Source organism: Onychostruthus taczanowskii, unplaced genomic scaffold (assembly GCF_017590055.1).
Source record: "Onychostruthus taczanowskii isolate IOZ18803 unplaced genomic scaffold, ASM1759005v1 scaffold33, whole genome shotgun sequence".
Taxonomy (NCBI): Eukaryota; Metazoa; Chordata; class Aves; order Passeriformes; family Passeridae; genus Onychostruthus; species Onychostruthus taczanowskii.
This window is the reverse complement of record NW_024500683.1, coordinates 3,045,172-3,068,901: the sequence shown is the minus strand read 5'-3', so window position 1 is coordinate 3,068,901 and position 23,730 is coordinate 3,045,172. Positions and strand designations below refer to the sequence as shown.

The 23,730-nt window shown below is 38.4% G+C and overlaps 2 protein-coding genes across 3 annotated transcripts in view; both read left to right on the top strand.

The window, feature by feature from the left end:
- FAM135A (family with sequence similarity 135 member A) overlaps positions 1-12,702 on the top strand; it is a 64,187-nt gene extending 51,485 nt beyond the window's left edge. The window contains exons 17-21 of one of the 2 annotated variants that reach the window (XM_041410602.1): positions 845-942; positions 6,059-6,210; positions 7,143-7,253; positions 10,426-10,539; positions 11,294-12,702. In XM_041410602.1, the coding sequence (XP_041266536.1) occupies positions 845-942; positions 6,059-6,210; positions 7,143-7,253; positions 10,426-10,539; positions 11,294-11,499 (681 nt within the window). In that variant the 3' untranslated portion in view covers positions 11,500-12,702. Of the gene's footprint in view, positions 1-844; positions 943-6,058; positions 6,211-7,142; positions 7,254-10,425; positions 10,540-11,293 lie in introns of those variants that run through there. The other variant, XM_041410603.1, reaches the window with a different exon arrangement.
- Positions 12,703-16,237: 3,535 nt separating this feature from the next.
- SDHAF4 (succinate dehydrogenase complex assembly factor 4) lies at positions 16,238-23,124 on the top strand. Its single transcript, XM_041410660.1, has 3 exons — positions 16,238-16,426; positions 18,767-18,919; positions 22,669-23,124. The coding sequence occupies exons 1-3, from the start codon at positions 16,387-16,389 to the stop codon at positions 22,776-22,778; spliced, it is 303 nt and encodes a 100-aa protein (XP_041266594.1). The 5' UTR covers positions 16,238-16,386; the 3' UTR covers positions 22,779-23,124.
- The last annotated feature ends 606 nt before the right edge of the window (positions 23,125-23,730 follow it).

Sequence of the window (23,730 nt, the reverse complement as noted above, 5' to 3'; positions counted from 1 at the left end):
TTTCCTTGCTTTTCTAACATTGCTGATTATATGCAACACACACATGTAGATTTTTGTTTGCATATACAGTTAGGGCTGGTTTTCTCTGTGTAACATTTGTTTGCATTTCTCGCCATTTTATCACCCAGGCATGCAGTGGTATAAGATTCCTGTGAAATTCTGGTTGGTTCTAGATTTGACTACTCTGGATATTTATTTTGTCTACAAACTGGTTTTTCATCTCCTCTTTTGATTTTTCATCTTTCCTTTCCCAGATCATTTACCAATATGTTGAACACTACAGATTTTAGCACAGATCCTTTGGAACTTGTGTTGAAAAGTTCTAGGCAGCCTTTTCCTATCTCTTAATTTCTTACTGCTAATCATTGGAGAGAATCAGCTGTGAACTGTGGATAAGAGCTTGAGGATTTTATTTGATTGTTTCATTTTGAATAACCAGAATTCCTGTAGACTGCTGTTGCAGTAATTGACTCATCTCTATTTCATGGGCAGTGTGATATAATTCTGAATATGCAGTTTGGTCTTCTGTTTCACTACAGATAATCTTAAGTGTAGAGAACAGCTTAGAAGTAAGGCTGGGTGTGTAATGTTAAGATTTGTTTTGGTGTTTTAGAAGAAAGTAGTCTTACAGTAAAATGTGTATCACTTTATTCTGTGTTACAAGAAAATGACATGAAAAATTATAATAACTAGCTGTAGTGTTTGTATTCAGAGTTGATATTGATGCTTTTATTTGTGTGCTGTTGGTCGAAACACTGGGGAGTAAGAATTCAGACTGAATGCAGAATGTATATTGCTGCATTAGAAAATACAGTTATTATTTTTTATTTCTTTTATTTTACAGAATGATACCTTTGCTGATTTTGATTCCATGACAGATCGCCTTTTAGATGAAATTATACAGTATATACAAATTTATAATCTACCCCTTTCAAAAATCAGGTAATATCTGTTCTATACTATTTACAGAAATAAACTTAAAACTAGAGCCCTGGGTTGTTTTAAACTGTGATGCTCAGGAGCAGGCCAAACGAGAGATGAGAAAAAGCAATTTGGGATGTGGGAGGAGTAGGGGAAAGGAGGACAATGGAGAGAGAGGAAATTGCCAGATGAAAGAAGACTGAACAGTGTTGTAAGCTCATCTGTTGGTGGTTTTAGGGTAGAGGTTAAGCATTACATTTAAGGAATTGCTGTCTTGTGCTTCTGCAAATTCTGCATAATAGAGTTCTGCAGAAAAACAGATAGTATTTTGAGAAAGTCAAAGGAACCTGTAATAGCACTATGCCAGGATGAAGTTAGCTTCCTTCTGATTTTATGGTCCCTTCACCAAGTATGACATGGCAGACTGTGTGTCTTGTCACTCCTGCAGGGCACTTTCATCTCACATGTGACGTTGAAGGGCAGCTGCATGAAAATATATTTCATTATTTTTTACGTGTTCTGATTGTTTCATCTGCTAAACAGCATGTTTTACATCTTATTAGAGAGCTTACCACAGTCTATGCATTTCTGCTTTCTTTTACATTTACTTCCAGGGAATGCCCATTGCATTTATTTTCTCAAGGTAGAGAACAATTTGGGCAGACTGCCTTACTAACCCAGCAGTGTGACTGGAGTTAGCTCATCAATAGATGAAAAGAGCTAATCCAAGCCTGACTTTATCAATTTGTTTAGGCACCCTCAAATTATACATCCAGAAGGTTTTTTGACTTGCTAGTCACACGTGTTTCTGACAAGTTTGTGCATTCACATGTGTTTGGTAGGCCTTGTTCAGCTGGAGGAAACATCTAAAACATTTAAACATAATCTCACTATTTCAACAAATGTTTCTGTTTTGATATGCTTAATTTTGTCTAAACTGTTGATTTAAAAATGTAAAAAGCACTATGTGATCATATTTTTGTTTCACAGGCTACATGATAGCACCCTTGGTATGGGAGAGAAGAGTTCTGTAACCCCCCAGCATACACCAGGATCTTCTCTCCCATGCTGTTGTCTGAAGGCTGTAATGAGCAAACCCACCCACTTATCTTCTCATTGTTTATACCTGAGAACTGAACTCTTGTTTGCTTTTGGTTTGCTTCTCTCATAAGACTTTCGATTTGTAAATATTTTTCACTTTTATTTGTTACTCATCACTTGAAAGAAAAAACCAACCTATGAATTTTTATTTTAGTTTCCTTTTTAAGGTGTATACTTGTTTTGGGCTCTACTGAAGTCGAAGTTTTCATTTCTCAACTTAAGCTTTTCTTATGAGAAAGTTTACATGAGACAGCTGTTAGAAAGACACGTGCCTCTATGCAAGGCCTTGAAGGGACAACCTGGAAAGCCTAGAAAAGTACTGCTGAGAAATCCTCTGCTCAAGAAGCCAATGCTTTCCTGCCTCATTTTGGTTATGATGCTGTAGAAAACAGCCCTTGTGGTAGTTACCTGTGGTGTTCTGAATGATGCTGGTTTCTCCTCATAAAATATCCCTGGCTCCTAAAGGAACTGTTCTCTCTACAAGTGCTGCTCCATAACCAGTCAAAATAGGCATCTCCAGATTTGTGATTTTGTATAGCAAAAAAATCCAACATGGTAAGATGCTTGCATTCTGTCTTGCTTAAGCAGCTGGACGTCAGCATCCCAGGGCTTCAGTATAAGGACAGTGATGTTCATGGTGGGAGTTCCTTGGCCTTGGGTCTGGATAGATTAATTTCATATTTCTATATCTCCAGTTGGCACATATGCTCTTTCATTTGTTTTCCATTTATTCTTTTTTCCCCTCCTATTCTCTGTTATCCCTAATGCTGACTTTCTCTCCTAAGTTACACAACTGTGCTCCTGCAGTGATCATTAATAGACCACTGGGAACCTCTGCCATATGATACCTGCACCTACAGTTGTGCACACCACACTTCATTCTGGTGATACACTGTTCAGACCACAAGGAATAACTGCTTGCTATTAATAGAAACTGTAGTGAAACTAAAACAACTTTAGACCTGACTTGGTAGTTCACTGGCAGATGATTGTTGTCACAACTTAAACAAATCAAAATCTGCTCAGGTCAAGATAAGTCCAGAGATGTTCTGAGATTCTGCCCTTTATTCAGATAAATGCAGTCTCATGCTCTCAGGTAACGGTGAAATCCTACTAACTGTGCTACATTCCTGTACTGAGAAAAGACACTCCCTGTACCACTGGAATAGTGTCAGCTTCAGTAAACATTTTTGGTACCTGCAGAGCTAATACCAGCTATTGAGGCAATTCACTATAACACGTTCCTTCATCTCTGAACAAAATCTTTGTGCTCACAACAAGCATGGAGCAAGCGTGAGCTGGAAGCTTGATTAAAAACAAATGCAATTTGCCTTATAAAAGAACTGTTTAGTAAAGAATCACAGAAGGTTTTAGGGTGACGGGACATCTGGAGGTCATTTGGACCAGTCATACCAGTGCCACCATCAAAGTTAATGCAACTTTGAAGCATGTCAAATTGCTCAGTCATACTCATTCAAATTTTAAGTGTCTGTGATGGAAGCCCTCAAGGTAACCAGGCAGCTGGGGAATAAACCACCTGCTCTTATAGTGTAGTTTCAGAAACCATTTTGCACATGTCAGGTCTTTTGTAAATTTATGATGACTTTTATTGGACTTTGACCTCAGGTAGATTAATCAGCATGTCATCCTCTTCCCTAAGTAACATTGGCTCATTAAAAAAATAAAAGCTATGCATGCATTAAAACATCTGTTCATTGTTTCAGCCCCTCATTGATTATGAATCTTGATTGATTTTTCTTCCTTCCATGAATTTTTATAGTTGGACAGGATTTTTGTTTATTGGCACAGAATAATGAGGTTTTGCTGTGTGTGATTTTTCTAGTATGATCTGAATTGGTGGACTTGTATGATAAAACATGTATAAAAACTGTAATTCTGTTAATTTCAGTGTGTTAATTATATATTCAGAAGATTGTAATATTGCCACCTAGTGTTCATTGCTTTTGCAGAGCATCCCATGAGTAGAATTAATTACATTCCCATCTCACACTTTCAAGACCTTATTTGAAGAATTTTCCTTTTCCTCCCCTTTTTGATTTAAGCAATTTTTAAAACCTTTCTCTATTAAAAACCAAATTTAAGCCTTATTATATGTTCACCTAAGCATCTGAATTGAATCACAATGTATTACTGTAACCTTTATTATATTTCTAAGGCTTTTCAAATTAACTACAAGTGTTTAGTCTTTGAGGTACATTCACGTAGCTGATTGTGAGCTTCCAGTTTTCCTCAAAATGGATCTTCCATGTTTCTGAAGTTTTGGTTAGGTATGCCCGTACTCTTTGGGATGATAGAATTGATAGATGGGTTGCTGCTTTTTTCACAGAAAATGCCCTTTGTTATGGTACAGTGTAAGAGTTTCTCATCCCATTATGACTTTTCGTAAATACTGCCTGAGAGAACTGTCAAGAGAGTATCTCTGCTAATGTTCAGATATTCTTTAGAAAACAATCTGTTTTACTCAAAAGCAGTTACATCACACAGATCATCTTCAGGATCAACTCAATTTCTGTGTGCATTTACATGTTCTTAAAGAAATCTGTAATTTTGTTGTTCCTGTGTGGATTTTTCAGTCCTCCAATGGAATAATTTTAAATTTTAGTATTCAAGAGAGCAACTAAGTGTTTTGTTTTGCAAATGCACTGCTGTTGTGCTGACACCACAGAGGATAAATAGTCTTTCATTTCGAAATTAGTTAGGCTATATTAGCAAGCTCAAGCAAAGAATTTCACATACAAATAATATTGGAAATCTAGTAGTAAAAGCAACTGAGAAGAACATATGTGCATGCTTAAACAATGTATTAATAATGTACAAAAAAACCTTTTTTGTTGTATAAATGCATAATTATTTCCAAGTTTAGTTTTCTGCCATTCTATAACCAATTGTTTGAATTTTTTATTTACTTTTAAATTGGTATTTTCCGAGGCAGTGATTCTTGCTTGGGAAGCATTTAAACAGTCAAGTAATCTTTTAGCACTGTCTTTTACACAGATGTTACAGGAAGCTTTGTTTTAGCTACTTCTGTTGATGAATGTAGTGATACACAGCAAACAGGAAGGGTGATCCAGCAGTGATATTTCTACTGTACATAATTTGGATGGTTTTCTGTTTTCACTGTATCCTGGGCTTGCATCTGTAATGCAGGAAGGCACTTTTTCCTTCTAACTTTGAGTCTGGTCTTCTTTAAGTCAGTGCCTAGTCTGGTGTGGTCCTGATCTCAGCAGGGATTTGTAAGCATAATAACTAGAATTGCTTAATTTCATAGTGTCCGTTTTAAAGAAATGCTTTATATAGGTTTGCGTATGTGACAGTAAGCACCTCACCTATGAAGTAATAGTTATCCTTAGATACAAGAAGCTAAAGAGTTCCTTAAATTGCTTAACCAGGGAAACACCGAAAAGTACTATTGTCCTGACAGAGACATATTCTTCAATTGCTTGCTCAAGCTGATAATCACTTCTTTTGGTCTCTGCTAAGCAGATCTGAGATGTTGCTTCTGTTTTTAAATAATCAGATTCAGTTAAGTGTGGTGTTCCCCCCTATTAGGACTACCTTTGGAATCTATCTCCACTAGACTGTTTCAGGAATGCTCATACGTCTATCATATTGAGTGCCATCACATGCCAAAGTAATGATGATTTCAGTCATGCATGGCTCATAAAATATTTTCTTAATAGTTGGTGCTAAGGGAAATGAACCCAGGAATAATCTTGGGTTTAGGTGGTAGATGCTGGTAGAAGGATAGTTTGGTTTTGTTAGCTTTTCAAAAATGCTGTATTAAGTATTTCTGGAGGAGTTCAAAACACGTTTGTAATGAGTTTGTGCAGCTTGGGAGACATGGACAAGCTATGCCTCCTGAATGACATAAAATACAGCTCTGAATGGAAACGTTTCATTAATTATTTCCTATGCTTTTTTAGCATTTCATGACACTGGTTTTCTTTTTCTCTGTGAAAAGAAAAAAAAATCCTGCTATAAAATTCCATGTTATATTGCTTTTTCTCTTTAACAGCTTTATTGGACACTCACTGGGTAATTTAATAATCCGTTCAGTGCTCACAAGACATCGATTTAAGTATTACCTCAACAAACTTCATACCTTCCTGTCTCTGTCTGGACCACATCTTGGTACCCTCTACAACAGCAGTGCTCTTGTTAATACAGGTGATGTATTATTTTCAGAAGTATTAGTTTAGGGGAAATCTTGTCTTTGAAATGAACTTTGAAATGAAACTTACATTTCATGTGGGATGCACATTTCTGCATTACTGTGATTGTGAGAAACTGCATGTTTCACTGTCATAAGCAGAGAGAAGGGTTATAAAAATAAAGTATTAATAAAAGGATGTGCAAGAGGTGATTGGCATAAGTATTTTCCAGTATGTTTGGTTCAGATTTTCTGTTACAGCATAAATAAACTCCTGTTTTAATCTGTTGAGCTCATTTTTTAATAAGCTGAACTTGAATATACTTAATCTGCCAAACAATTATATAAGACACATTAAAATAATTCTGAACTATTGTGTCTTTTCTCTCTCAAAAATGCCTTATAACCTGCAGTGTGTTTCTTCAGATGTGCATGGTGAGGGAAGCAAGATTTCCTGAAAAGTCAGTTAGCCACCTATTATTACTATTATTGACTAATAAAGAGAAATAGTACCAAACAAAACTTTCTACCATGGTATTCTTCTGTGAGAAGATTCTGCTTCCTTTTTTCAAGTTATATTTATTGAGTTCAGTTTAGAAACTGGAGAAGTAGTGCCTGTTGTTTTTTGAACATCAAAATGTTCTAATATTATACAAATTATTGAAATAGAATGTGTATATTCTGGCTAACATTACTGTATTTACACTTTCTGGAAGTTATTTTTTCTGGACAGGCATGTACATTAGTGGAAATAAAGGCCTTCAGGCTTCATTGTGTAGACAGACAGGAAAGAAAATTAAATTTTCAACTGTTTCTGAGCTTGACAATTCTTACATGAAAAGTAAAATTAGCACCTAAGAGACTGTTACGAACTTTACATACTACACTTATGTTTAATTCATTTTCATATTTTATTGTGGATCTATACTCATTGTACCTCACAATGCAGGACTGTGGTTTATGCAGAAATGGAAGAAGTCTGGTTCTTTATTGCAACTGACATGTCGAGACCATTCAGATCCACGACAGACATTCTTATACAAACTGAGTAAAAAAGCAGGTAAGCTTTGTTAATTCTTCCTATCTCTTAAAGGCAACTGTGTATAAATGTGAATAGGAAATCTAAAAAGAAAATAACTTATTTTCAAAAAGCTTCTGTTTCAGTTTTAATATTTAAGAGTTACTTTAGTCCTGTATTCTTCAAGTAAAGTAAACAGTTTCTGTTTCAGAGGTAGGATATTACTTTGAGACTTCCCTTCCTAAGTAATGAGCAGAACTTGACTGCAGCCATTACACCAATAGATAAAAAGGGGATTTTTTAAATATCTGTCTATGAGCCACTATGTGGCAAGTCAAGTACACTCATACACATTTAAGATTACGTGTTTCTGTATCTGCCTTTCTTACCTGTACTATAAATCTAAAATTCTACTTTAAAGTTTTTCCTAACTAGTCTTTTATTACCTCATTAAGATGGTCAGGGAAAACAAAAACTTACTTTCATAAAGGAAGGAGAAGTTGTACTTAGCATAATAGATAAATCCCAGATTAGATTATTCATACCATATCATTCATACAATTTTCTCTGTGTTGAATATCCTTATTTCAGCTGTTGGCCAAGAATGTGTTTTGCCAGTGGGTAATGTGCCAGCAGGGAGGTAATTTCCATTAAGCAGTATAAAGTTATTGGGGGTTCATGTGACAGGTGTATGTGAATGTGTGAATGTGTGTCAGTCAAGCAGTTGTGGAGCCAGAGATGCTTGTGCTGTTTTGTGAAAAATCCGGGCACACTCCTAGATCAAAATATTTCTAGGTTGTCACACCTGGAATTTTGTTAAGAACGACAAAGTACAAATATATGGGTAGGAAAAGACTGACATATAGCTCTTGAGGTGCTTGAATATAAAATTTACAGGACTTAGATGAAGCAGAAAATAATAAGGAAGGAGCAAAAAGAAAAATCATAAGATAGGAATATTAATCAAAAATTTATTTTAGGAAAAACTTGGAGGGTTTTTACCCTTCTCTTCAGAATCTACTATCAAAAAGTGATTTTGTTGATGATACAGTAATATTTAAAGCTGAACTGGTATATAAAGGTGAACTCAATCTAGTTTTCCTGTCTTTTGAAAAGAAATGTGTGACTATAAATAGAAGTTATGTGAGAAGTAACACAGTGGATGCTGAGTAAGACTGTGGGACCCCTGCTAGTAGAAGTTATGTGAGAAGTAACACAGTGGATGCTGAGTAAGACTGCTAAGACATAATCAGATTAATTAATCAATTGGCTTTTAAAAAAATTCATATTCCATGGATTTATGTGTATGTATCTCAACATGGCTAGAGATGCTGTCGTTTGAGTACTATTGTCTGTTGTGGAAATGTGACATATTTTCTGATAGCAGACCTTTATATGACAGGATTTTTGAAAGACCTGAATAGTATCGTCTCAAGAGTCATAATGTGCATTTCAGACTTTTTTCCCCATAAATGGTAGAAGGAATATAAAAGTCTTCAGGCTCAGTTTCTGCTTTTTCTTTCCAACCAAAGAGATGGAAAGAGCTGTATTTTGGGCCACAGCCTCAGCTACACCATCTTGTTTCCAGGTCCTTCAGTGAGGTCAGTGTAAGGGAAAAGGAAAGGCTTGGGGAGACTAGAGAAAGAAATGTGAAAAATTAATGATTTTAGATAAGGAGAAAAAAAAGTATGTTTTATGCTTCCCTCATAGAGAAGGAAGAAAGTTTTCCTTTGAGGGAAAACTTTGTGTATGTACAATGTAGGTGTTGGTGCCTTTAACTCTTGATATCTGTACAAGGCCTGCTTCTGTCCTGCCATCTCTTTCTTCACTCGGTGGGCATACAGCATTGGCTGTGCTTGACTCTCAGACACAAGGTGAGAGTCATTTGGGATTCCCCAAACTGCACAGTTCCTCTTTTCAGATGCTCAATACAGGGAATTTGTGTGCTGGTCTCAACAATGATTCTAAACATAAGTCTTTCCAGAAGTCACTTAACCCCAGGGTACATGCATGAGATTGACAACTCTTTTGGGAAGTGCAGCCCTGAATGTGCAACTTCTGTTGATTTTTGTAATCATGTAGTTAAACAGGGGTTTAAGATGAAGAAACATCTGTTACTGCTTAATGTGGTGTCTTCTTTGGACATTAGCTTTGCATCTGGGAAAATCCCTAAGGCAGCAAAATTTAAAACTTGCTGTGGATCCAGCAGGTGGTGTTTTGAGGGTCAAGGTCTCACCTACATATTTGTATGGTGGCTTGTGACTAGATTTCGAATTTGCCAAATAACATACATGTTAAACACGTCCTGTTACTTAAACCCAAAATGGATGAAGAATAGGTAAACAGTAAAACTCACGTATCTTATGAATTACCCTATATACTTATTTTGCTCCTGCTGAAGATTTTGATCAAACACTTCTTCATAATGAAAGATTGATGATACTTATGTCTAAAATATGACATTCAGAAGGGGCTGTTCTAAGGTAGACTATTTTCCTAAAGTGCTCCATTGTGTCTGGCCTAAAGCAGATGGGCGGCACCAGAAATCTGCTGCAGCTTTCTAGAGAAAATGTAACAATTCAATGTCTTTAAGGGCTGTAACTCTGTCATTACTGGGGATTCCTGTCTTTGCATCATTCTACTATGAGCATGCTTGTTCTGGAATTAGGAAGTCTGGGTTTAGTTATAAAGGTTTAATTATACTTTGGGGTTCTGTTGGGTGGATTCTGCACCTGTGCTTGAGCTGGTTAAACCTTACAGTGAGGCAGCGCCTTAGAGAGGCACCTGCACTAGGTGGGCTATATATGTATGTGTTGGTGCTAGGCACGAATTCTAATGCAGCTATTGTCTGAAACATCACTCAAGACAAGGCTCCATCCATCTTTAGGTTTATTTAAGCCGTGTGGCTTTACTCTCTTCTGTATAGCCTGAAACCAACCACTGTATTCCTAAGAAACAAGATGAAGGTTTGAACCATACCCAGTTTAATGGGAAACTCTACAACTGAGCCATGGCCATGTCTGTTAAATATGTACAGAGGAAAGGCTGGTACCAAACATCTCATTATTTTGTAGCTCTACCTATCACAATTGTTTTTTCTCCCTTGTTGTGCAATATCCTGTAATAAATTAGTGCCAAATATCAGTTGAAAATGTTTAATTATTCAGTAGTAATAGCAGAGGATTTGCTATAAGTGATACCTTTCTTCTTGTAGGTCTTCATTACTTCAAAAACATTGTGTTAGTAGGATCTCTGCAGGATCGTTATGTTCCTTATCACTCTGCCCGCATTGAGATGTGTAAAACAGCTTTAAAGGATAAACAATCAGGTAATAAACATCCTGCAAAATAAACTGCTCAGGTTAAAACCTCACACATATCAATCTCCTCCCATTTAATTTTGGCTGCTTAACTGAGGCACCTCTATTATGTTTTTAGAATATTTGGGCTTACATTGTAGTAGTAGTAGTAGTAGAGGGAGAAAATCCACGTGGAGGCTGACTTGCTTTCTGTATCTGTCCTGTTCTATTACATGCAGATGGAGATGAGACTGAACAGGTTTCTAGCTCACTGACTTCGCTGAAAGTTAGGTGAGATAGACACAGCCCTTGATGTACTATTTCATGAACAGGGAGGACAAATAATTTTAATTTTTGAGGATATCAAACTGTAGCATCAAACCCTGGGCTGTATTTAGCTGTGGCTTAATAACAGCACTGAAAAAAAGGTAATTTTTCCATAATCAGTTAGGGTCAGTTGTTGTACTTACCGTTGAAATATCCTAGCACAATTGCATTCTGGTATTATATATTGACAAATAACTTTTATGTAATGTAATAAATTAATACTGATAAATACATTCTCACTATAAATGTATAAATTCTAAAATGCATAGCTTCAAATTATTTTTCAAACATTTCTAGAGGGAATTAAACTTTCTTTATATTCTATCTTAACAGAACCACAGCATAACACATTTCATTACTTCTCTTACTCTGGAATGTGTTCATTCTGAGTTCAAGGTCAAACAATTGTGTTTGTTTCTGGCAATTCACACAGTACAACTTTTCTTTTCCTCTACAGGACCAATTTATGCTGAAATGATCCAGAACCTGCTTCTGCCAGTTCTTCAAAACAAGGAATGTAATTTGGTTCGTTATAATGTAATTAATGCATTACCCAATACAGCAGATTCTCTCATAGGGAGAGCTGCACACATTGCTGTTCTTGATTCAGAAATATTTTTAGAAAAATTCTTTCTTGTTGCTGCCCTAAAATATTTTCAGTAGAGAAAAGCATTGTCAGAAACTTGGTTATTACCTCATTAACAGATGAATTCAGATAATGTGTGGTGTTAAAGTATAGCTGCAGCTGTATTTTAAGAGATATTTATACTTTTTATATGGAAGATAATTTATATCATCCACACTTAGGGCTTTTTAACATCAACTTTACTTTCTAGGTAATGTGACTGTGCAATATTTTTTATTTTGTTCTTTTTACTTTTCTATTACTTTTTCTTAATTTTGGGTACCTGATTATTTGGAGATTAAAGCACAGTGTGTACTTTTGTTTGGTTGGTTATTGGCTTTCAGACAACAGAAGTCAATGTCACTTGGCTACATTTTACAAGAGGCTTTAAATGCCAAAAATAAATTGGATTTTAAAATTCTAACAATGTCTTACGTGTTCACTTGTTGTATTTTAGCACTGTAGAAGTTTAACTGGAAACACAATGAGCTGCTAAAATACTGGATATTTGAAAATGACTATATCTGCTACAGCTTAACAGTTTTCTACAAAATCATTACTGTCATTGTTAAATATGTTATGCCTGTGGGAATATTTTTTCTGCTGATCTCAAAAACATGTTAGTTTACATACTCAAATTTTATGACTGGAACTTTGGTTTTCAGAAGCAAATGGCAACTAAAGATTTTTGAATGTTCAGTGATAGCTGCCTTCAAATAATTGGGGTTTTGCAAACTGTATTAAGATGGTTCCTTACTCTGTCAGTTCTTCGGATGAACATGGACAATTTTATGAGGACTTCCTTGTATATACTTAAAATAAGTAAATGTTATAAATTTCTGCAATACTTTTATGAATTTAAACAATTTTTAAATATTGTTAAAATGTTTTATTGACTATAAAGTATTGTAAATATAAATCAATACATCTTCAAATGAGACTATTGTAAACTTTACCTGTTTAGTGACACAGATAAAATGTTTTTGATATACAGGAATGTTAAAGATCTGACTTTCTACTGGTGCTGAATAGCATTGTTTGATTTATTTCTTTCTTCCCTTTTCTCTGGTTCAAACAATAGTTCACTAAAGGGGGAAAAAAGAGTTATATGTGCATTCACTAATTGTACGCTAAATGTAATGAACATTTTTTGAAAAATATAAATTTGTTGTATAATGCATGTTTATTTTTAGCATTGTGTTATTGCATCTAGTGTTAATAAAATGAACAAACTACTCTAATGAAAGCAATTAAAGAAACTGAAATGTTCTGCTAATTACCAAAATTCTGGGGAGGCTTTTTGTATATAATTAATAATTTTGTACTTTGGAAATTAATAGAGCAATAATACTTGAAGTGATTATATCTGTAGATGAAATGTCTATAATAATACATGAAGTGATTTTGCATTTGATATTGAATGTTGTATAATAGTCTTTGTAATATATGGGAGGAGTTCCCTGTAACTTAAAAGATGCTGAAATGAGTATCTGAGCATCTACAGTTCAGCAACGTATACACTGCAGAGTATTTTGTTAGAGTTGTGTTAGGCAAGTCCTCATGACACAAAGGTATCTTTAATATGTTCTTACTATTACAATGCCTATTTTTATTTTTAATTTTGTATTATGATGTTGCTATTAAGCTCTAAATGTTTAAATTATGTTCTGTTATCTCAACTGTCTTTTATGTAACAGCATTATTGGATTTGGTTACTGGCTAAACTTTTAATAGCTGTTGAAGGGAGCTGAAGTTACAAAATATTCCTTGATTCACAATTAAGACTTTAAACTGTTCTTAGGAAACAAGCATTTAGATGGTTCTGTCACTGTTGAAAAATGTCTGTCTTGCTTTCTGTCTCTGGAAATCTGAACATGTAAAGCACGCTTTTGTGATCAGGAAAGCAAAAGTATCATGACAGAAATAGCCACTTTTTTTCTTTTTTTTTTTTTTTTTTTTGTGGGGGGGAGGTGTTAACAGTAGGTCCCATCTATTTAAAGCAGTTTGAATTAGGTTTGTTCTTTGAGGAAAATGGATGGTGCAGGGCATCATGTGATAGTCACATGTAAGTATCTCAAGGAACAGGGCAAATTAAAAGAACAGTAATTTCATTCTCTTTTCCTTAATTTTTATTGCCTAGTCCATATGTGGTCTGGTAGCCCTCTCAGTACTGTAGCTTTTGTGAGGGCTGTTTGACATCCCAAAGGAATGTGCCATCTGACCGTAGTGAGAGGCGTGATGACCCCAACGTGTCCCTGAAGCATCGGCGGCTCACATTTACTTACGGACTGTATGGTCACTTGCAGTTGCTCTCTGAGCAACACATGCAGGCTGGGATATTTTGGACAACTGTGCATGTGTTGCCTGGCATGTTCCCCCTACTCCTGCAGTTTTCTGCCTTCTCTTTCCTGGACCTAAATACAGACCTGTGTACACATAAGTGCAGTAGAAGGTCTAAAGTGCTGCTACTCACCATCTACCACTCTTCTGTTTGAATGAGGGCTTCGTCTTCCTTTAGAGATAGTGACCTCTCCTTCATGCAGGTATCCTGCGGCTGCTTCAGAGAGAATTATGCTGCTTACAGAATGAGAGGTAAGAACTGAGGTGTTAACATTCCTTTAACTGTTAGTATCTTGTTCCCTGAAGGCAGTAAGCTGGTACTGTTACTTCAGAAAGCTCTCAGTGATATAATTAGGAGATCACTGCATAAAATGACAGTGTCTGAACCTTTGTTTCCATGTTGTGTATATAAATTAATTCCTTGGGTTGTGTTTGAATTCTTGATACAAACTAAACTTTCTGTTACTGTAAATCCAGGCATTGCTACTAATTTGGAAAAAGAGTTCATGTTATACTGGGAATCACCAGGATTTGCAGCAGAGCCAAGAGATTTGACATTGATGGAAAACTTACTCTGTAACCACAAAACAACTTTGTTTCCAAGGCAGTTGTATTTGCTTAGCCCTGACCAGATGTGGTGTTCAGATAACCAAGGTTCTTGATGTGGTCTCAGAGGCAGAGGGGGCATTCAGGCAATATCAGTGCACTCGCTGCCCAGGGCTGTGCTGCTTGTGGTGCTTTCCAGGCAGTCTCCGAGACCAGTACATCTGGCTCATCTGAACTGACCTGCTGCAAGCTTTGTGCTAGCTGTAAGTCTTTTATTCCCCACTTTTTAGAACAGCAAAGTTAAGTACAATATTGTTTGTGTCATCTTGCAAAGGAAGCTGCAGTGCAAGAGATAAATGATCAGTAAACAGAGGAAGGAAAACAACAGTCCGTTTAATCACAAAGCAGAAAATTCCTGTGGTGTATGCTACAGTTGTTTTTACCAATGTTAAGATTTATTACCTCCTTAGCCAAAAGATCTAGAAATTAATAATTCAGGAGCTACAAGTGAATTTTTACAGCAATACAATAAAGACAAGAAATATGTTTTGAAGACAGTTAATTTTTAGGTGGATAAACAGTACCCAATAGCCTTGCACTGCTGTTTCATTCTTACCATTTGAAATTTGACATGTGTGCTTGTACACATGATGTATGCATAAATGTATAATTTTTCATGGATTAAGCATGTGTTAAGCAGTTTAGGAGCAGAGCTTACTGTTACTTGGTGTCTGCTGGCAGCTTGGTAAGTTTTTTTTAAGGGAAAGATTTCATGTTGTTATTGTACTGAAGACATAAATAATAAGTTCTTGAACTTTGACAAGATCTGTTTTAGGTTTTCTCCTTGCTGCTTTCAGGTAGAGCATTTTTTTCTGCATTCATCTTTACTCTCTCTGATCTAGATGCCCAGCATCTTGCTGTTAGAATAAAGGAAAAGGTTTCCATTATTTTAGGTCTCTAATGTCTAATTAACCATGTTATAAAAGGCTGATTGAGAAAATGTCACTTGTAAGGCAGTCAGTTAAATTTAATTACTTTCAGTGTGTAGGTATTGCCAGATGTAGCTCCAATAAACTCCAGGAAGTGCTGCTGCTCTTTAATTTACCAAGATTTACTTTCTTAAAGCTTTCAGATGTGAACAAAAAATGCTATTTAGATTCAGATCTCCAAGTTATCTTCTTCAGGTTAGTATTTGTGTACACTGAATTCTGTTTTATCTAAGAACAAGGTTAGCTGGAGAAGTTTAAAGAGTGATAAAAAGCAAAAGTTGCCATATTCAAAACATTAACTGTATGTAATTAACTGGAACGCCACTCCATTAACATGTTGTAAGTAACAGGGTTAGGTTTATACTGAGCATTAAAAGCAACTTCACTGCTTAAAGTCACAAACTGGAAAGATGCTGTCTGAAAGCACAAATACTGTCTGTACATCACTATGGTGTTAGCCGAAGTTCCTTCATGTCCTTAGCAGCCTTTGTGTATTATTTGAACAATGTACTATTTTAATTATTAAAAAAACAACCAAAAAAACAAACCAAACAAAAAAAAAAAAAAATACCAAGCTGGACTACACTAGACATTGAGAGGAAAACGGGTTCCTGCAGCGCTAAACTCTTCACTGCATCGAAGAAACGAAGAAAGAAGACGTCTTTGCTCGACGTCTTTGCTCCACGTTTGCCTAGGGGTTGAGAGGAGTTACGGCGTATGTCTCATCTCTGTGAACCCGTAGCTGCCTTCATCGGGACCGTGGCTCCCCAGGCGCCGTTCGCCTCTGCTTGCGGGAGCCGGGGAGCAGCGCAGGGCCACGGGGGGATCGAGAGGCCGCTGAAGCCGCCCTGCTCGGGGGATCGACAGGCGCTGAAGCCGCCCTGCTCGGGGGATCGAGAGGCCGCTAAAGCCGCCCTGCTCGGGGGATCGAGAGGCCGCTGAAGCCGCCCTGCTTGGGACCGCGTTCGCCGCCTGCCCCCGGCTGTACTCGCCGCCGCCTTGGGCGCCTGCGCGGCGGCGCTGCCCGTCCCGCACGGCTCCGTCCCGGCCATGGCTCTGCGGTTGCTGCGCGGCGCGCCCGGGGCAGCGAGTAAGAGGCGGGCGGAGGGCGGGAGGGCCTGGGTTGTGCCCCGGGGGGCTCCCCGGCTCCCCTGCCCTTCCTCCCGCAGCAGCTGACGAGCGAGGGGCCGGGGCGGGCGCCGCCCGGGGGTGCTGGCGCTGGGGGGGCTGGAGAGCGCCCAAGATGGCGGCGGGTGAGGAGCGTGGCACGCCCCGCCTCCTCAGCCCGCGGGGCCTGGGGGCCGGGGGCTTTCACAGCTCTCCCCACACCTTCCGTGGCCCTGCAGTTTCCCTGCTCTTAACCCCTTCCCTCTCGCCCTTTCGATATTAATAGTCCCGCCTGTACTGTAAACCTACTGCTGTCGGGCAACTCTGTTTTTACGGAGGTTTTCTTGCCTTGTCATTGCTTCGTACTTCTTAAGGGCAGTGAAATGTTAAACAGTGATGTAACATTTGGAGAACAGCTGGAAGAAGCATGCTGTGGACCTGGAAGTTGCTGGTCCGTTCCCTTCACCTGAGGAAATTCGCTGGTTTGTTTATAGAGAAGTGAGGTAGATTGGATAACAGCCTGTCCCACAGGCCTCCGCTTGGGCTGTTTGTTGGGTGCTTCCCTCTCCTCAAAAGCTGAGGTTCTGTGCTGCTATTGCTGCAATACGCTTAAACAAACCTGTATGTTAATGGAAGAGCTGTTAAAAATTTTTGTTAGATGTTTGTGCTCTATTTGGCTGTTAGATTCATGGCAAGACGTGGCTAATGCTCTAATCCTCTGAGCATTCCGATGTGTGCCCAAATCCCACTGCATGGATGGCTTTGTTAGGATAAATCACATGCTGTGGGCCACTTCAAAAGATAGAATATTGCAGCACAGCAACTTTAAAGAATTGGGATTTTCAACTGAAAGTTCAGTTATATAATTAATAAACTGTAGGGCATTGTGACACTGTGTCAAAGAGGAGGGAATCAAAGATCAGTTTGTACAACGTGGTTTACTAATGTTGATAGTTCATCTCAACTTTTTCAGAGATGTTTAATGTTGAACTTTTGTCACCTCTCTGTCGAGTGTATTTTGGTCAAGAATATCAAGTAAATCTATGAAGGAAAATGGGGTTTGCCTCTTTTCTAGTGACTGAGATAATAAATTTTATACTGGCACCTTGATCTGATTTTTGTTTTAATTTGGACTAGAATACCTGCTATAATTGAATTTTCTTGCTAGCTTTTCGATTCTATCTTATTGAAGAATGACAAGAAGCTTGGCAGGAGTAGAAAGACCCAATATTTGCAGCAGATTGGATCCTTTACTGCTGTTAGTTTGTTATGCCATGCTTTACTCCTTCGGGGCATTGGCAGCAGTTGGCAGACATAATACAGTTTATGTGACTGCAGGGTTTGATATTAAAGATGTGGTATTTTTAAATGAATGAATATGCTGATTCTGGGAATACAAGTGGTTTACTAGTTGGTGTATATTAAAGTGAGTCAAATTGACAGTACTTGACAAGGCTTCCCGATTCAATCTCCTTAGGAAAGCAGAATAATAGTTCTTTCAGGTACTTTGCACCCAGCTGATACAGGGAGGATTTCTGTTTGAATCTTGCTTCTTATGAAATGTCAGAACTGCTTTAGGTATCTGTCCACAGTCAAAATATTTTTAGTGGATAGTTTATGCTTACTCTGAACATTTACATTTGGCTTTTTTAACCAAAATGTTAGTAGGAGTTTAAAGGAAAAAAAAGTTAATGCTTTTAATGATAGCATTTGTATGCAGTTACATAATTGAACTTAAACATGCTCAAAGTTTTTCCTGCTTTTGACTACCAGCTGAATTATTTTACCACCCTAAGGGAAACCCAGCTATCTTCTGCCGACATTCTGGAAAACCTGTTACTAAGGGAACGTTTTGTTTTTTTAAACTATCCTTTGGGAAAGCAGAAGCTTTTTCTGACTAAAAAGCTGCTGGAAATGAGCCAAGATATGGAAATCAGCAGGTTTCTTGGGGGAGGTTAGGATTTCTCCTGGAAAACAGACTGTACTGGTCTATGCTAGCATAATTACTGTTTAAGAGTCTAAAATACAAGAAAGTAACAGCAAAGATAAGTTCAAGCAGTTTAAAATACACTGTTAATGTGAACTGAGTTATACAACTAACACAATTTTGCCTACATCTGTTTCTAGAGCCAAAAATAATTATCTGTGCTGATTTCTTAGGTGTTCATGAGTTGAATGTTAAATAATTTTTAAGAGTTTGTTTTTCTGCTTTCCTCTCCCTCATCCCTCAAGTAGTTTTTCTTCAGAGGTGCTCTGGACAGTCGCAGCATTACTCAGTGTTAAACTCCCGCATTTATGCTACACATGTCCATTTGCTTGATAGAGTCATCACTTCTTTGCCACTCACGAAGCAGCTCCAGCTCTAAGCCAGGAGGAAGACCTGAACCTGCTAAGCAGCCGCTAAAGAAACCAAAGTTACCAGTGGGGAGGTTTGATGAACCAGAAGAGTCCAGTATGGAGAGGGAACCCCTGGAAAGTAAGTAATGTTTTACAAAATTGGAAGCTGTGTTTTAAAGGCAAGACTGCGATCTGCTGACGTCAGTTTAAGACAGTGACAGACATTTAGCACTCTTTAGAATCATTTTTAAGCTTACTGGTTCTGAAAAACAAACCAGAGGCAGGGCGGTGGAGCAAATGGTGCACCAGAGGAGAAGAACCTTCAGAACAACTGTGCTCAAACCTTGTAGCAAGTCTCACAGAGAACCTGGGCTTCCTCTGCTCTTGAAGATGAGCAAATTTGCCTAGGTGTCCTGACTTAGTACCAGCCCTGCCTTTAGCAGGGGTACCTTCCTCTAAAACAGGCTGCTCAAAGCCCAGTCCAGCCTGGCCTTGAACATTTCCAGGAATGGGGCATCCACAGCTTCTCTGAACAACTTGTTGCAGTGCCTCACCATCCTCACAGTAAAGAATTTCTTCCTAATAGCTAATCTATAACCTACCCTCTTTTATTTTAAAGCCAGTCTCCCTTGTCCTGTCACTACCTGCCCTTGTTAAAAGTCCCTCTCCAATTTTTTTACAGGCCCTCTTTAGGTACTGGAAGGCTTCTAAAAGGTCTTCCCAGAGCCTTCTCTTCTGCAGGCTGAAGAACCCCAATTGTCTCAGTCTTCTCTCAGTCTGTCTTAATAGGAGAGGTACACCAGTCCTGTCATTGTCTTAGTGGCCTTCTCTGGACTTGTTCCAACAGGTCCACCTCTTTTTTTGTGTTGGGAACTTCACAGCTGAACACAGTACTCTGGGTGGGGTTTGGGTTTTTTTGTGTTTTTTTTTTTTTTTTTAAACAAGTATTTATGATAAAAGAACTTTCAAAGAGGCAATGCAAAGAATAACTTTTAACTATTTGCGGCAAATTAAACACAAGCTGCTTCTGCCCAACATTTTTATGAATTAAGTATTAACCAGTTGATGGAATATTTTCTTCTCATACTTCTATATACAGAACATATTCTGCCTTACCATGTATACAGGAAGCCAAGTCTGAAAGCACTAACATCCTGAGGAAAAGAAATGCAGACTGATCTATAGTCTTCAAAAGGAAGGCAGCAGAGTGCCATTGGAAGCAGAATTTCCTTCATCTGTAGACAGTACTTCATGAAATTCTTCAAACACATTAATGTGCCCTTCTGTACAGTGGTAATTGCTTCAATTCTTGGGATGTAGCCTTGGATAAACTTGGATAAAGTAATTTTCCAGAACTGGATGTGATACTGTCTCACAAGAGCAGTGCCACTCACCTCCAAAAAATTGAAAGGTGGCGTGGCTGTCACATATGTCAGGGGCTCTGTATTCAACATCCAGGCAAGCCAGTGCCATGCATAGTTCAGTCCATGGGGATGTGCCCCTGGGGTTGTGCCCCTTCTTTAATTCCATAAGGCCTGCAGAGTTGAATGATAGCAGCATAAAGATTAATTATTCCTTACATTCATTTAAGAAACTAATCATGTTCTTCCACCTTAGAATCCTAATTTCATATCTAAAATCCTCAGATACTCTTCCACAGAAGTCCCCTCTTTTCATACAGGCTAAAATGGCACTTTTTTGTGCAGCAGAACTGAAAAAAGGAGCAGAACTCTCCTACTCCAGAGTGTATTACCCTGAGGCCACCACAGCCATTGGGAAAGCTGCATCACGGTGAAGAGCTGCTTCTGCTTCTCCTTCTTTCACAAATTTCTCTGCAAGTTTGTCATTGTATTGTTGTATTATTCTTGTATTATAGAATCATCTCCATGCAATTTCAGATTGTGGCTCACTTGAGAAAAAAACTCGCAGTTGGAGTTGCTGTGTAAGCAGCTGTTTAATTCTCATCTTTTTATCCCAGGAAAATCAATGCCATCACTGCTTTGTTTAAAACATGCATAATCAATATATTTTGTTATTTGCTTAGGTGTTCCAGGTTTGGAGCAAGACTCAAGGTCTCTTTAGCTGCACCTGTATTTTTTACGTGTAACACTAGCAATAGTTTGCATACTGCCTGTTGTATTACTAGGAAAAAGCTAAGAGTTGAAGCTGGATTTAGAATTTACGCTGCTCTGTAGCTGTCATGGAGAAATCTTTTGAACATCTGCATCCACTGTCAGCGTATGAGTAGTGCTTTGATATTGGGATGTTGACATGTACAAAATAATATCAGGTGCATTTGCACCCCTTGTACTGCCAGAGGTGCTCACATACTGATGCTTCTTTTCCTGGTTGGCATCAGTTATGAAACAGGTATCCCGCTGTGTCATCCTGTATAGCCTGTAGCTGTATGAGTTTCCTCCCTCAGTTTTCTTTTTGTCTGCTCTCCAGAATTTCTGTTGTCTTTTCTCATTTTCAGCCTTACATCTCGTTACCTGTGTTGCCCACCCAGGCTGAGTTAGGGATATGACTGGAGGACTCCCATGTTAGGTGTATATGTGGGAAGCTCTGGAGAATCAGTGTGGCAAGGGGCATGTGGGGCACTGTGAGTTTCTGGGAGCCCCGCAGTCTAGCGTAGGCTGAGACTCGGCCAAGAATGGTGCTGTGCCACAAGTACTTCATGGCTTGATGGCCTGAGTTAACTATTCTTAGGAGATGGCCCTGAGTGAAGGTGCACTGAGTAGTGTAAGAATGTTGGCTGAGGTACAGAAGGCTCTGTGGTGTTTAAGAAAGTAGCATGAGCTGGCAGTGTGCTTCCCTTTTGTAGCAGGGTAGGGTGTTGGATGAAAAGCTGAACATGATCTGGCAGTGTGTCATTGCAGCCCAGAAAACCAAATCCTGGACTGCATCAAAAGCAGCGGGGCCAGCAGGTCAGGGGAGGCGATTCTCCCCCTCTGCCCTCATGAGACCCTACCTGGAGCGCTGCATCCAGCTGTGGAGTCCTCAGCACAAGAAAGGCATGGACCTGTTTGAATGGGTCCAGAGGAGGGACATAAAGATCATCAAAGGGCTAGAGCATCTCTCCTGCCAGGACAGGCTGAGAGCTGGGGTTGCTCAGCCTGAAGAAGAGAAGGCTTTGGGAAAATCTGATTGTGGCCTTCTGATGTCTAAAGGGGGTTCAGTACCTTAAGGGGGTGTATAAAATGTAGGGAAGGAGTTTTTGTACAAGCAGATAGTGACAGGATGAGGGGCAGTGGTTCTAAACTGAAGGAAGGCAGGCTTGGATTAGATGTTAGGAAGAAACTCTTTACACTGTGGGTAGTGAACCATTAAAACAGGCTGCCCAGGGAACCTCTGGGTGCCCCATTCCTGGAAGTGTTCAAGGTTAGGTTGGATGGGTCAGCCATCCAACTTGGGTGTTTTAAGTACAAGACTAACAGAATCTTGACTAAAATTCAAGCTAAAATTAAAACAGAGTACTTAAAATTAGAGAGGTAAACAGCAAGTAATACCTGGGGTTTTAGATTTCTTGAACATAAGTACAGTGTACCTGAATGACTGAAGTTCTGACTTGAGAAGCTGTGGTCCTGTAATGCCTCTGGGCATTCAGTTGCTTATTTATTTGCATAATAAATAGTATAATATTATATCTATATTTGTATCTAGACATAATATATATATGATAATATATATTGCAGTCAAAAAACTGAAATTATTTTGTAGGGCTCTTGTAGGGCTCTGGGGAATATTTAGCTCAATGTTGCCTGTCAAAACAAAAAAGAATTTATTTTGTCTTTGAAAACGAAACTAAAAGGAAAACATCATAAATGATAACATCTTTATATTTGTCAACATTATAGAAATTTTAATGACCTTTACCTGTTATTTTAGAATTCCCGGATGGAATCAATCCTACTACAAAAGAGAGGGGTGGACCCAGAGGGCCTGAACCTACACGTTTTGGAGACTGGGAAAGAAAAGGACGTTGTATAGATTTCTAATATTTAAATGTCTGTATTGCTAATAAAATATTTGAGGTTGCTAAAAAATATAATGTACAGAAAAAAGTCTCACCTGGATTTGTCGTGAAGCTTGTTGTTTCTGTCATGCCACCACATTCTGTCATGTGAGGAATTTTCTTAATAACGCAATGTAATTAAACACAGTGCTGCAGCTCAGATTATGGAGCTGTTAGTGGCTCAATGTCTGCCTGATCTTTAATACTATTTACACTGTGCAAGTATAAATGCAAGTGTAGTGGTGTGAAATTGGTAGTCAGGAGCTTATTGAGATATATAAGCACTTGTATTTCTTAATGTGTGTAACGATTTATGTGGTGGTGTAAAATTGTTGAAAGAATTTTGCATTTCATGAACCTGAACACCATTCATCAAACGTAGAACCAACTCTGAGATCAGTGGGTCACTGATTTCATACAGTGGTTCCCTGGTAAAAGCCCCTTTACTCAAGAGCCTTCCCTCTGTCCCTATTGCAGTGGGTTGGGTGTTTTTTCCTGTTCCTGTAGGGAAGGGACAGTCTTGTCTCTGAATGAGGACTGTAAGTAGCACAATGGAAATGGAGACTTAAATTTTGTAGAGGGTCAGCTCTTGATTGCAAGTAGTGTTGAGGTGCTCTATTTGCAATTCTGGAACGCTGTCCTTTATCACCTGTCTTCTTCATGCTACTTGCATTATCTTTTCTTTTGTAAGTGGAGGTGCCCTTTTGCATATGGGCTAAATGATGCTTGGGAAAAATACAGGATTACTGTCTGAAACCTTATGGTCAAAGGGGACACATTCCATTAGGTAACCTAATATTGCAGGTCTTAAAACTAAGTTATCTGGCATCTAACTAAATATCTTCCAGTCAGACTGAGCTCAGTTCTTGATTCAAGAATTTGCCTAGTCGTAAGTACTGTAGTGGAGTAGTAGTAGAGTGCAAATCCACCATTAG